The sequence below is a fragment of the Pungitius pungitius genome, chromosome 5 (genome assembly GCF_949316345.1).
Source record: "Pungitius pungitius chromosome 5, fPunPun2.1, whole genome shotgun sequence".
In the NCBI taxonomy this organism is placed as follows: domain Eukaryota; kingdom Metazoa; phylum Chordata; class Actinopteri; order Perciformes; family Gasterosteidae; genus Pungitius; species Pungitius pungitius.
This window is the reverse complement of record NC_084904.1, coordinates 9,965,202-9,980,298: the sequence shown is the minus strand read 5'-3', so window position 1 is coordinate 9,980,298 and position 15,097 is coordinate 9,965,202. Positions and strand designations below refer to the sequence as shown.

Here is a 15,097-nt window from a genome sequence, read left to right as displayed (position 1 = left end):
ATTACAGTAAGAATTCCCTCCATGGGGGTTGAAATACCAGTAGTACTAGTAATATTAGTAGTAGTAAAAGTCATTTAGTAATAATACCTGTTGACATACTAAAAGTACTAGAAATATTAGTGGTGGTTGTAGTACTATTTGAAAGTGCAATAAGTATTCAACGGAACATTTGTATCATGGCTCATGGTTAAATTACAGATAATCATTGCAGCTTTTATTTTGAAATGATGGTATTGGGTGAGTGGGTGGAGGGGTTGAGAGACAATATATGAATAAATAGGCCTCATCAAACATTAGAGTAAGAATTTCCTCCATGGGGGTTGTTTTGAAATGATGAGAGAAGGTGGAGAGAAGGAGGTCATGTCAGGCTGCACTAATCAGCTTATAAGGATCAGCTGTGACTCACAGAAAGAGCCCCAGCTTAAATGGAAAATTGAATCCATTGGAAACCATGTTAATTCATATTAATTAAATTATAAGAGCTAGAAAGCTGAAAAGTCATAGCACCCCTCTCCTGAATGAGCTGAACATTTTAATATTTGAACGGTTCAAATAGTTGAACAATACTTGGAACGCATCTGTAGCGACAATTTACCACCTTGTCACTAGTTAGAGGTGTTTGTAGGGCTATCTGACGCGTGGTTCCAAACAAATCCACTTCCAGTCCAATACTGCATTTATCTTCTTTATTTTGGCTCGGTTCTGATGCTCAAACACATTACAATCCATAGTTATGGTCCACCATGATTCTTGATCCTCACGGTCAAAAACTGTTTGCTTCCCCATAACACCTGGCCTCCCCTGCTCTCTGATTATCTATATACCTTAAATCCCATACTCCACCCAGTGTTCTCCAGTGGAACTACAACAGCCATTTGAGAGCATAATGGCTCTTACAGCATCAATGCATTCTAACAAATATATGCTTAAATAAAAGAATACACAAACTACAAAAGGGCAGCAGGGGAGGTAAACTACAAATCCCATAGTTAGCAAGACAGAAGGGCGAAGGCTACTACCCAGCTGGAAAGGATGACGCTGATTGCCCGGAGGGGAGCTGGCGTGTTTGAAGAGCAGAAAAGGACATGAGTCTGGAGAAGAAAGGGAAGAGGTTGATGTCATGCTACAGAGCAGGAACGAGGATTTAAAGGAAGAGATTTGTTGATTTTTACAAGACTACGTTTTTGAAACATTGTGTCTTTATTTTTGTTTAGTCACATTAATAATGTCAAAGGCACATGGGATGTTCTTCTACCAACCTTTTATTTTTGTCAGCTCTTGAAGATATTAGAAAGATTACATCATTTAATTTTGGGGCATACAACAGGAATATTACAGTGATACCAAAGGATATAGAAAACAGAAACAGTAGACCAAGTACAATACCGAGTGATATCATGCGAACTAGCTACTAAATCCAGTGCATGTATAGTTATTGTAAGTCAGTGAGCAAAGTAACATTTCTGCTTTTACTGCATGAATCCCTGGGTTATGCTGGTGTTCTCCTTGTAGGCAAAGCAGCTGGGGAAAATGCCAATATGTCCTGCACTGTGTCCCTCCAGCCATTCCTCATTAACTAAAGGAGAGTTTGAGAGGAAAATACAAAGAGCCAGTGAGGCTTGACAGAATGAAGCAGTATGAAAACTCTTCAAAACATAAGTTCAGTATGGGCCTTATAGTTGTGGCTGGCGAGCAACTCTTCTTGAGCCACCAAAAAATATATAATACAAAGAAAATGTCTGAGTGTTAGAACAAATGTTAATAATTGTTTTACATTAAATCACACTAGGATGTTTGCTGATATTGATTGGCCTGACCTAAAAATTGTTCCACCACTGGGGCCTTACCGTCTCCCAGGATGTCAATGGTATCTCCTTCGCTGAACTCAAGGTCCTCTGGACCCTGAGCTATGTAGTCATACAGTGCCACCATTTGGTAGAGGATGGTACGGTTGTCCAGTGGGTCTTCAGTCTGAAGTAATACATAATAAAAGGAGCAGAATCATCAAGGAAGTAAGTTGGATTCTTCCTGGAACATTTTTTTCCTAACTATATATAAATATAGTGTTCAGACTATTATACACTTTATACAGTATTTTTAAAGCTAAAATTACTTCAATTGAGTTAAACCCGAAAGAAAGATTCAAGTATACCTCACTTTAAACCAAGGTACACTTCCTGGCACCAATACCGTATTTTCATGACTATAAGGCGCACTGGATTATAAGGCGCATTTTCAATGAATCGCCTATTTTAGAACTATTTTCCTATATAGGGCACACCGGATGATAAGGCGCATAGAATAGAAGATACTGCAGTAAAACTGGGGTTGCTTTATGCATCCACTAGATTGGGCTGTGCTAAATCAAACTTTATTAAGAGTTTCTGAAAAACTCTTCACTCCCATCGTAACGTTGTTCAAACGTTAATGTGGATATTAACAATATCTCTGAACCTCTAACTTTTGTTTTTGATTAATGAAAACATTCTTGGCAAATGCTCTTGCGCCGAGAGGCAGCAGCACCACCGTCAGCTCGATCCCGAGATCCAACTACTAGCTTTAATATACGCTATTGGAGCTGAAATTACCGCGGCTGCTGCCTTATAGTCGCAAAAATACGGTAACTATGCACACAATAAAATAGAAGGTATAAGTGAAGTTATGTGCTGTTGAAAAAACAACTTGTCTTATCGACTGTGGGGAACAGCAAGAAAAACGGATCTCCCATTTCATCCCTGATGTATGAGGGGCCGTTTAAACACACACACGGCTAAACGGCCCCTCAAACTGATGTGTAGGTTAAACACTCACCTGGCACCACAGGGTGGCTCTGCCAGCCTCAGCCACCTCTTGCATAGTGCGGCCTGGCTCTGCCTCCTCACGTAGAGGTGTCAGCACTCGAGAGCCATGCTGCTTATGTCTGATGAGAGGAAGGGGGGAGGAGATTGGGTGAGAAGAAGTGGCAGCAGGGGAATAGATAGGAAATTAAGAACATAAAATGTTCAAACATTGGAGGACAGAAAAAAATAACTTGTGGAAGACTGCCTTGAAGCAATGCTTGTTATGTGTAATCTATCCTTGGCTGTCACAAAATGGTTTCGTGATGGGTTTTAGCACATGTATGAATTACATTTTGACGTTTGTCACTTCATGGACTCAGTGTCCAATGTCAAGTTAAATTTGCCGTAATAGATGACGGACCCATAGGGTCGAAAAAGAAGCATATTTTGAGAAATTAAGTTGTTAATAAAGTTTGCAATTCAAGGTGACTGAAGTCAGTTGGCAAGTCTGTGGCTACCTGAGGCGCAGTTGATATGCTGGCTGACCCAATTTCTGTGCGATACATTTCTTGACTTCACAGAAGGGTGTGTCCGAAGGGACCGACAGAGCCATGGTGTACGTGTAGTGGACCTTCAGCACCACAGAGCTGGTCTCCGGTCCCTGAGCCGCAACCACATGCTGGGTAAAAAACAGGAATAAAATGTAATGTTAATTAGAACTTTTATTCAAAATATTTATCTTGTACAATCAATTCAAACATGTAGGTCATTATGCTATATTAATGATATTACTATTGGCATCGTATTACTAGAAATACTTTTCTTAGATTTCCTAATAGTAATTGTAATAACGCTAAAAATAGGAGGTCTCAGCTGTCAAATTGTTAGTGTTTGTTAAAAGGTTACTTTTGTTAAACCAGCTCAAGTGTTTGAGTACCTGCCCGAACACTGAAGTGTCATGTACTCTTTAAGTCACCCCCCAACAGTCCTGACACCTTCAGTAAACACTTTTGTATCTGTGGGTATATAAAGATGCTGGTGGGTTTGTTATCAAAGCTCCTTACTATTTAGCCGCACGTTGCTTTCAGCTTATTTTAGTGCAAGCATGTCCAATTGGCACATCTAAAGCTGTTTGACCTTTTGTGCCATTTCAGTTGATACCCCAGGTCCAAGCTGCCATCCTCGTAATTGGTTATGCGTGCCCCAGGGTTTTTTCCTCTACCACAGTGCATTTGCTTTTGTTTGTTGTCACCCTGAAGAGCCGTAACTTGCGTGTGTGATCCAACTTTTTATCCCAGGTGTGTTATTGAGGACCACAGGAAGCACAGTGTCCAGCTTATATGAGCGGTTCTCCAGAAACCCTCAAGCAGCAACACTAAAAGCCAAACATCTGGCTCTGAACAGGCATGTTTTAAACATTAACCTAAACATTTAACCTTACAAAGCTGTTTCTTTACAACTCCACACAAACCTTCCATATTTGGATCAGACAGAAAGAGAAGGAGTGTGTAATTGCTGTGCTGGTGTTTATATAATCATTGGATGTGCAAAGGAAATCATTTTGATGCAATTCCACATTTCAGCTGGCACTGATGAATCAGAGGGGGCCATTACCTCCTCGTTGGTTGTGTTAACTGTGTACCCAGGAGGCTCTGAGGCTGGCAGTGGTGCGTGGGTGGCAGTTGTGTAGGATGGAGGTGGTGTGTCTGAGGTAAGAAACACACTGTTAGGCAAAACACAGTAAAGGTACAGTTTGAATGCACACAATGTAAATGAACTGTATGTGTATAGCACCTCTTTTTTTCTGACCACACAAAGCTCTTTCACACTACAGATTGTGGTCTAAGGCTTTCTTAACTTCCAGGAACATTCAGGTATTGTCCAGTGCAATGTTTAATGGTTCAATGGTTAATAACATGGGGTTTCTATGGGTAGACAATATGTCTGCTATCTTGGCATTAAAATCATCTAGAAAACATTGTCCATTGACCACATTTGAGTGCTAAGTGTCATTGATGTGCGCAGTCCAGCTCGTCCAAATTAACCTTGAACGGTTAATCTGGGATACTATGATGAAGCTGGGTTTGTGTGTCTGATCTTTTTGTTGGTTAACCCAAGTCTTGTTTACATCTTATTATAAGTTATAACCCTAACCCACTGCGCAGAAAATGGATAGGAGGAAGCAGAGTGGTGGAATAACAGCCGTTCGGTCCTCATCCCAGCTTTCTTCCCTTTCTTTCTTGGTCTATCACATTGCTTCAGATGGCCTTTTCGTGTAAGCAAAGTCTGCGAGTGCTACAAGTCACCACATGTTCATGTTGCCATAGTGATTGGTTGCTTAGTAATAAAAGCCTGTATAATTATACTTCCTATCAAAGAAAGGTACTTCATGACTTTTCTACAGGAGTTTGTCTGCGAAACGCTGGAGAATAGTTTGTGGGTGTCGACAGTAGCGGAAGGCAAGTTAGTTGATCATAAACAGATTTTAACATTAATAATTTGATCAAATCGATAATTTATTCATGTATCCAAGTGCAATATCTAAATTGCATGTATCCTTTTTAAAGCACAATTATTAAACTCAATTATTAAACTCAACCATTGATGATTTTATTAGGAATTGTTTTGTTAGTTTACGTCATTCTTATTATTGCGCTGACCTGATATAATTAGGTACATACTAGTACGGATAAGAAAGAAAGTGGAGGGGGATAGACAGGGGAAGCATGATCACCTCGTGGAAGAGCTGCAGGGCTGGGCTGGGCCTGTGGTCGAGTGGGTGGCTTGAGTCCAGGCGGGAGAGGGATCCCACTGGGAACTTTCTGTGGAAGAAGACAAATCAGAAATTCCAGTGAAACATTATTTCTTCTTTTATTGGGAAAAACATGAATTTTTAGGGTCCTCGCTACGACTAGTCGTAGAGGAACCTATTGTATTTCAAGGAATTATTATTCTCACAAACCGTGGGCCTTTTTGGGGCCTTTATCATATTCAAAAAGTTGTAGCGAGGAGTAGCGAGGACTCATCCAATCTTAATTTTAAGATTCTAGTTATTATTTATTTTTTTACTGCCACATCATTTTACTGGTGAAGCGATTGTCAGGAGTTTGCGAAATGTAGACTGAAGGCCAGTCTGCTTCCTGATCATAGTGTATTATACATTGCCATAGTATTACATAAATTTAGAAATACATTACATTCTCCCTTTTGCCTTTGGAAATCTTGACATCAGCAGGATCAAGCAGAGACATTGGGAGAAGTCCCCTCTGTAAAAAAAACAGTTAGAATCTGAATTTGAAAAAGACAGTGAAATGTAACATTTGTGCAAATCCAATTATTGTATTTGCATTTGGGTACGCTCGTATCAGGTTTAGCATGCATGTGCTTGATATATTTTTAAAAATCTATTACATTAAAACTATTCAGGTTAGTCAATCTTTTCTATGAGGGGTTGTTTTGAACATCTAAAAATAACGACACTGCACCTATCACCTCTGATGGAACAGAACGTAGTCATAAATTCTACTCATTTCTAACATTATTGGCCTTTACTTCGTCACAAAATTAAAAACAAAGAAAGGCAGCAGATAAACAGAATGGACATAACTTGATGAAAATGCAACACATGAAAGGAATGAAAGAAGGAAAATCGTTCAATCTGAATAAAAACTCCAACAATTGCACACATCAATATGAATTATCACCAAATGTGCAGCTTTCATAAACAGCAGACAGACAGGTAGAGAATTGCTGGTGTTTAAGCCTTGATAAGTGATAGGAAGCTGGAGGCGTGTCCCTCATGAGTGGAAACCAGTCCGAGCTAAAGGAAGAGTGAATATTGAGCTAATATTAATCAGGTAAGTGACAAGCACAGCTCCAAATGAATTTTCATGTTGCTCCGTGTCTCCTGGATCTGATTGCTGCTGATCGTTCTCAACTTGTTTTGCCCCCATGTAGTCCATAATAATTAAATACATACTTATATATGTAATGGCTACAACTGTGTTTTAGGGCACTAGAAGACAAGTATCTTTCTCAGAAGATACAGAACTCAACAAAAACAAACATTGCATCGGTCTAAACGATTCCCCCTCTTTTAGGCTCATTATAGATCCATATTATCTTTCTCCTCACCTGTCCATCATATATAACAGTTGCCATCCCGTCCCTCCTCTCCTCACCAAATAAAAAGACCACAGCCCCTCCAGGCACGGTCAGTTGACCCGGGCCCCGAGCCATGTAAGGGATCCGCACGCACATGTATCGAGAATCCCTTGCAAGTGTTGAGAGAAAATCAGTCTATATACATTAGTACTGAAATGTGATTTTGAACAGTACCGGCTCATAATATGTGATATTACTTACTGAGTTCCATCTACCTTTGGCTCATAGAAACCAGGTTTCTGTGGTGAACAAACAGTGATAGTCAACAAAATGCGCAACTAAAACCATCGTATCAACTCGGTGGTCCTTCTTACCTGCAGCCTCAGAGGTTCAAATCCTCCAAAGTCGTCATTGGGAATCACAGAGGAAATTACCTGCCAACAGAGCATCATGCATTACTGCAACATTTTCGTCCCCCAGCACTAAAAAGTGATAAGAGCTGGAGTAGTTCCAGCATCATAACCCTGGTATCATGGAGACACTTCATTGTACCTTTGCTTTGCCCAGGAAGTCCCTTTGCTGCAGCTGCTCCACGTCCTGTTTCCTGGGCCGAAACACCACATCCTCAGGCACCAGAAGAGGAGCAAGGATCTCTTCCTTCTGTTATTGAAGCAAAAGACCAGGATTGTTTGCATGTACAGACTTTGCAAATTGATTGCTTAGATTTAGTTTGAATCATTCAGCCAATATATTTAAATAAAAGAGTTGGGCAATGAATTTGATATTGTTTGCAAATTAACTGGGACCTAAAACGTCCCTTTTGTTGTGAAACAGCTTCATTGGAACCAATGCCCTAAAATTTGGCCATGACGATCTTTATTGAAATTGTGTCCTAAACTAATGGACTGTTCGTCTGAACTCTAGTCTTCCAATGCCCATTAGGAATATCCAAATTCACTGCAGCAACAATCAGTGTTTTTCGCAAGGGCACAGCAACATTGACCACAGCCTACCACTGAGCTACACGTGCAACACTAATATCTAAAGGATGCAATAAAATGACATGGCTGTGATGCCCTTTATGTTAAATCAGGGTTTTGGAATGAAAATACATTTTATTTATAACACACTCTTCATCAACAGATCGCAGTTCAATATAATTCTAAAGCTAGCAGTTGTGGTCTAATTATTAGAGGGATTCTAGATTGATCCACAGTAAATCTGGGACAGGGGAAGTGCTTCCTCAGCACCACCAACCCGACTGATCAAGTGTAGATTGTCAGACACATTCACTGTAGTTTGAAAAACAGAAGCTGCTCTAAGGAGGAAATTATGATCATTTTGATAGCGGGCCAGACAAGTGGGATTCTTTAAATTTGTAAAAGGTTGTGGACAGGAGTTGCACCAGAAATCCTGCACTTCACAAGCCACCACACACTGGACTTTAGTCCGCTTTGGATGAAATTCAAGTTCAACAGGGATACTAGCCTAAGAGACAGCAGTCTCATATCGTTGGGGGCTTTGGCTCGGATGTTAAATGAGTCATTTTAAATCGCTTGTTGGATCCCGGCTCGTGTACTTTATCTTGATATTTTCTTTGACAAGACACAATAACCATCAGTAATGATTAGTCATTCCTGATGGATAGTGGCACCTTGCATGGTAGCTCCTGCCATCAGTGTGTGAATGTTGTGTTGTGTTCAAGCACTGAATATTAGGCAATAAACAAGTACAAGTCAACTTAGCAGTCACACTCACCAGGATGCTGTTCAGAGCCACCTCAGTGATTCCCCCTCGACCTCCTCCTCTCTCCTGGGAAGCTGACAGCAGGACCTCCTTGGCCTGGTCCCACTGGCCCATTCGACAATACACAGCTGCTGCATTATACAACACCTAGGGGACACATGACCGTTCAATATGTCTGTACCATCCCATTCACACCACTGCAAAATGTAAATCCTTCCAAAGCACTTTAAGGTTTGGTACTTTGACGTTTTAAGAAAGAAGAAGATGAAGCTGTCGAACACTTTGTTAGGTCACTGAATACTTTGCATTTCTATTTTTCAGTGGTGAAGTGCTCTGGTTCAGAATTCCAAAAATATTGTTAGGTGGAATTAATATCCCTGAACAACACCTTAAAGCAGAGGTCTCCAACCACTGGGCCATGTCTTCACATTATACAATTATTCACTCCTCACAGCAGTTTCCACCACAAAAAAGGTTTGGGACCCCTACTTTATACACACACACACACGCTGATTTGTTATGATCCGACTAATGAATAGCCTTTAAACTCTGGGAATAGCATGTTAGGTAGACTCCGCTGAGCTCTGAGACTAACTGCAGTCGTAGGTGCATAGTCTTATCTGTTCTGTGAGAAATATGAAACTCTTCTTAGGCCTTCATCAATGAGGCTTTGTAAGCTCCCGGGTGTCTATGACATTTGTACTAAATAAATAAATAAATAATGAAGGGGATGATGAAGCATAATTTGCTCTAGTTTAATTCGTCAGTACTGACAGACAACGATTGGTAGTGTATGTGTCCGACCTGCCAGCTGTAAAGTTTGAATCGCAGTCCCAGCTGCCTGTAGTCAATGACCAAGTTTCCTCTCATATGCTTCTGTGCCCAGATACAGTCTGACAGAGCTTCCTCCAGCCTGTAAAAACAGGAAAACAGATACCCAGTCATGGATGTAAAGATGATAAATTACCAAACTCTTTATCCACAAAGATTCTCTTGATTTTGTTAACCGTACAAGTTACATCAGCATCTGTAGATCAGTCTTTGGGATGGGGTCTGCCACCTACCTGTCAATCTGCATCATCACTGCTGCTCTTTGAAAGAATCCAACGGCAAGACATTCATCCTTGGAAAGGGTGAGGTCTAAAGCCTGGACATTAGATAAGGCATAAAGACAAGATGAGCTTGGACCTAAATGGGCTGAATGTACAACATAAAACCTATCAAGTCAATGTACCAGACAATTTTGATCGGTTAAACAGAGTTTGAATAACTTCAAAGTGTTAACTGAATTTCCAGGCCCCCCATTATTCCCAAGTACACACAACACGCAGACCTTCAAGGCCAGGTCCAGCTGTCCCAGAACCATGTGAGCTGAGGCAGCATTGAACAGAGTGCGAGACGTTGGTTCGCTGATTTGCTCCAGTTTGGATAGACCTCCCTGCCAGTCTTTGGCATCCACCGCCTGCACCGCTTCATGCCACAGCTGCAGTAACTCAGTGTAAAGCATTCTGGGCAGTGGAGAGGAGGAGAAAATACCGAACTGAAACACCTATACAACAGAGTAGATGAGTCTTTGCTTTTCTGTCTGCAAGTTTTTCTAAATGGTGAAAGAATAGGACTTTCATGCTGGTTCATGCTGTTGAATTGAAGAGAGCTTCAGAGAAGATTACATATATTACAATAATGGTAAAATATGAGATATGGAAACCGAGAGGAAGTTGAGGCCAAATTCATAGAAAAAAAGAGGCTTGGAGACAGTAATCATGCAACAAAAAGGGTCCATTTACTAACAAGATCAAGGTAAAGGGCACCTAGAAGTCTGTGACACCAGTATACACATGGGGTAACCAGTTACTCTGTCCTGTTTAGGCCCGAGGGGAGAAGGTTAGTCCAGTTTGTTACCTCTTCAGTTTATGCTGATCCTTAGCAGAGGCCTGTCTGCCTGCCTGTATATGTTTTTTCCAATTACCTGATGGTCTGCAGGTGTAACCAATGCCGTGTGCCAAGTGGCTGCAGCACCTGAACTGGATAATTGACGCCGTCTATCACCTCCCCAAATCTTGGCAATCCGTCCCCTGTGCTTCGTCTGCTTGGGTTCTGGCCCTGGTTTGCCACAATATATCATCGATCACAATAAATAATATATTTGATACAGCAATATTTGGCACTGAAACAATTTAAGTCATTTATTAAAACATGGATGTTATACCGAATAAAGCTGTGTTGATATAACTTGTGAATATTGTCCCTACAACTATCACGTATGTCCAACATACCTGGCTAATAAATATTTCTGATTCTGATTTATATTCATTTTTCTTGCACTATATTACACGGTCCATCTGGCTTTGCGTGCAATCATTTGCAAAGACTGCAAGAAAGGCTTCACGTGGAGAAATTGGGGCAAAGTGTCCGGCTCAAGAATCCATTGTCATGTAGTAAAAGAAGAAGAATCCCGTCTGCCATTTTTCTCTGCCTTTAACCTATACATTTATCACATCTGGAGCGATTGAAAAGTAGGAACACAAAGTACATTTTGAGGTTTACGGTTTGATTTCTAATTAAGGACATCTGTAAAATCCTACAAAAGATATTAGACTGAAAAATGACAAATGGTTAATAAGCCCCTATGTCTTTTTAGCATTGCGGAAACTAACCACACACAGTAGTGGGCATATATAATGACATTAACACAAATCAGTGGTATATTTTTCACATAGGACACAGACTGTGTAATCCACACAGTGATCCTGTGTGAATATTTTGCACTCTGTATGTCTCTGTGGGAGTACAATTTGAATCTTTCCACTTCCAGTTCAGTTTTCTCTTTTTGTTTACTATTTCTTATTTTTCATCCTTATCTATATATTAGTTTCTAATAACATATTTTGAAATTTGAAACAGACCTGTATCATTTTAAACACATAAATACATTTGAAAAGTGTCAATTACATCTCCCCAAATATAACCTATTATGTCTTTAATTTAGAAAAACATACACATAAAAGATGACTCTTTTCAGGTTAATTAAGATATAATATTGACAATCCCAGGCACAGCTGTTATATGTGTGCTGATTACTAAATTTGTATGAAAAGTTTACCTACGTTACCAAATCAGGCTGAATGAATGTTTCCTGATTATCAATAATGTTGTATTAGCAGGTAAGAAGCATTTTAACATTGCAGCTGAGACATATATATCCCATCCAGAAGAATTACATATATGTAGACTAGATCCAAAACAAATACAAACACACATTCCCCAAATACAACTTACTGTTTAACGGTTTGATTCCAATAATTTCCAATAATCCAACAAAATTAAAAAGCAAAGAGAAACCTGCATAGAAAGTGAGCTGATGTTAATGACTAACCTCACATACAACTTTCCTGGAATACTTCCTGGTACCTAACTTCCGCGTGCCTATCCGCACAAGTGGTTCTGTTGAGTTAACACAATCTGCATAGTTTATTATAGATACTTTATAAAAGACAACTTACCTTTTACTCCTTAAAGGGAGTCCACTCAGTGTTCAGTGTTCAGTCAATGTACCAGCTGCCTACCGTGGAGAGTGAGTTAAACAGGCCTCCAAATACCCACTCCAGATTCCTCAGAGGCAACCAGGCTCTGGAATTCCCCTGCTACCTCACAACGATTGCAACATACATGCATGACTCATACAGGTGTTGATTGCACTTGTTAGACCTGGTATCCATTTGTTACAGCAGAGGCTTTGTTTCAGAATGTATGGCAATTATGACATCCAATAACATCTAAGCCAATAAGGCATTTGTGAATTCTAACCTCCTGCTAAATAACCAAATAATTTGAACAATCTTTTCAAATACATGTGGAAATGAACATATTACCAAATCATGGCAGGTAAACTGTAAATCGTTGCAGAAAATGTCAGGCCCCGTGACTACATAAACAAGGCCAATAAAAGATATATTTTCAACTTCATCATGGTATGCATTATTTGACCAAGGGAATCGTGGGGAAATCTGTCATTGTGAAACACAGTTATATTTGTATACAAATATAGTTTCAGATGAGTCATGTGCTAACAGACGGGCTGAACTCTCTCAGGTTTATGTTTTAAAGTTACGTAAATCAAGTTTATTTTCCATGGAATCTTTTAGAGAAGGAAGTTGACAAAAAAGGGTGCAGTTGTCCTGTCAGGCGCTTCACACATGAAGGGATGGTTGCTTTGGTATAAAGCTGGATTTCCTGTTCAGAAACAATGGAATTATGTGTCATTTCCTCTACTTGGTCAACTGGGTCAACCTGCTGCACACGTTGTGTTTTTTGGGCAGTTTAGAGATGCAGTGGGGCCCCGCCCCCCATAGTAACTCCTCATGAATTTAGTACTTCATTTAGACTAGCCTGTGGTGGAGAAATGATTCCAATGATTTACTTTATTAAATTTAGTAGTAAAACTACTCTTTTTATCTAAAAGAAAAAAATATTGTATAATGCTTTTTTGTCTCTCAAAGCACTATCCTCGTTTCTTCATTTATGATGGCATGGGCTTTATTGCACGGTTTCAACTGTCTATCTGTATTATCCAATCATTCACTTTTCTATAACATGTTTTGAAACTGCTTATTTGATGAAAATTGTACTTTCTTGTTACTTGTTCTTCTGAGTTTGTATATCTATGTGGAAATGCACTTATTGTAAGTCGCTTTGGATAAAAGCGTCAGCTAAATGACATGTAATGTAATTCGCAAAGACTGCAAGAAAGGCCTCCCGTGGAGAAATTGGGGCACAGTGTCTGGCCCAAGAATCCATTGGCATGGAATAAGACCCAGAGCATTTCTGGTTGAAAAGACGTGGCAAGGTTTAAAGGGGTAAGTCTATTCGTAGACGTTCCCTGTGACAGGAAGTCAATGTGACATCCCTGTAAAAAAATGGGTGTGTGCATATATTCATACACACCCACAATTCACACACGTTGAACGTTTTCTCTTTATAATATTGTATCTGCCTCTTCTCCGAAACATAGAGTGTGAAAAATAATTTTCAATTTTACGAGACTCTCTCAAACGCAGCATAGACCATAACAGTGTGCCATGTGAGAGACGCATGCGCAGTGGTCATGTTCAGCCGACGTTTTGGAAACTAAGGCCCTTTCTCAATATGCGTTCTTGTGTGGACTTTTGTTCTCGTGGACTCGTGAAACGTCATCAGTCACAGCCCGAGTACTGTTCCAATTCTAAAGTCCGCATCTGGCCGAGAACGGTCATAATACCCGGATGTGACTCGCCCCGCCCATTTTACCGGGCATGCATCGGAGCAGGCTCGTCTGTTCTTGTGAGAGCCAAATATCCCAGAATGCATTTCACCTCAGCAACAGGCAACAACGACAGGGGAAAATAAACACAACTTTGTGTCGAAGTTTATAAATACTACTTTTTTAAAGTAATGTAATTTTCTGACTGAATAGTAAAATATTTAAGTCAAAAACTAAAATAAAAACGTATTAGCAAGACCAGCTGACGTGGTGACGTCATCAAGTCAGCTGCTGTTCCAATTGCGGAAATGACCGTTCTCCGTTCTCCCGAACCTGCGAGTCAGGACTCCCGAGTCTGTCTCCCGAGTCTATTCTCGCGGGAACGCGAGTCCGTTCTCGCCGTCTTAGGTATTGAGAAACGGCCTAAGGCCCTGGCCCTTTCTCAATATGCGTTCTTGTGTGGACTTTTGTTCTCGTGGACTCGTGAAACGTCATCAGTCGCAGCCAGAGTACTGTTCCAATTCTAAAGTCCGCATCTGGGCGAGAACGGTCATAATACCCGGATGTGACTCGCCCCGCCCCTTTTACCGGGCATGCATCGGAGCAGGTTCGTCTGTTCTTGTGAGAGCCAAATATCCCAGAATGCATTTCACCTAAGCAACAGGCAACAACGACAAAGGAAAATAAACACAACTTTATGTCGAAGTTTATAAATACTACTTCATTTAAGTAACTTAATGTAATTTTATGACTGAAGTTAGTTGTTAGAGCAAGTTTTGTTGTTAAAGCAAATGTTTGTCAACATTCAGCCTTCGTAACAGCCTGCTCCGTGGATGGAGATGTGAGGTGTAGTTAACGGACCGTCAGACCCTCCAGCACCGGGCGGTCAGCTCGTCTCATCCCGCACAGAGCAGCCTGTTTTCGGCGAGTCTTTTGTGAAATGCTCCGCCGGTTTTTACGTCTCCGTAGCGGTTATACATGAGATTTAACTGTACTATAACGAGTCTTCATACGTTTTGATGTGGTGTCAGATACTGATGTTGTTCACCGGTTACGTCTGTTTGTTTAGATTCATAACTTCATGTTTAAATGTAACTTTAACGTATTGTCTGTATCCGCAGAGCGCAGCTTGTTTATTGTCCATTTGCGCACAACTAACAATGTTTTAATTAAAGGACACGAGGAGACCGTCCTCGAGACTCTAAACCGGCAAAATCTGAAGCTCTGA

General features: G+C 40.4%; 1 protein-coding gene across 4 annotated transcripts; it reads right to left on the bottom strand.

Annotated features, from left to right (window-relative positions):
• Nucleotides 1-651: 651 nt before the first annotated feature.
• noxa1 (NADPH oxidase activator 1) lies at nucleotides 652-12,283 on the bottom strand. Of its 4 annotated transcripts, none has more exons than XM_037483685.2 (17): nucleotides 12,134-12,283; nucleotides 10,533-10,733; nucleotides 9,964-10,138; nucleotides 9,695-9,777; nucleotides 9,435-9,543; nucleotides 8,643-8,777; nucleotides 7,437-7,544; nucleotides 7,259-7,318; nucleotides 7,146-7,183; nucleotides 6,915-7,053; nucleotides 5,978-6,046; nucleotides 5,515-5,602; nucleotides 4,395-4,486; nucleotides 3,299-3,459; nucleotides 2,812-2,920; nucleotides 1,848-1,971; nucleotides 653-1,576 (listed from the first exon to the last, which is right to left on the bottom strand). In XM_037483685.2, the coding sequence occupies exons 3-17, from the start codon at nucleotides 10,135-10,137 to the stop codon at nucleotides 1,470-1,472; spliced, it is 1,596 nt and encodes a 531-aa protein (XP_037339582.2). In that variant the 5' UTR covers nucleotide 10,138; nucleotides 10,533-10,733; nucleotides 12,134-12,283; the 3' UTR covers nucleotides 653-1,469. The 4 variants fall into 4 exon arrangements, with proteins under 4 accessions (XP_037339580.2, XP_037339582.2, XP_037339581.2 ...); XM_037483684.2 differs by having other exon boundaries at nucleotides 10,600-10,733; XM_062562512.1 differs by lacking the exon at nucleotides 12,134-12,283 and adding an exon at nucleotides 11,910-12,002 and having other exon boundaries at nucleotides 10,600-10,733.
• Between the last annotated feature and the right edge of the window lie 2,814 nt (nucleotides 12,284-15,097).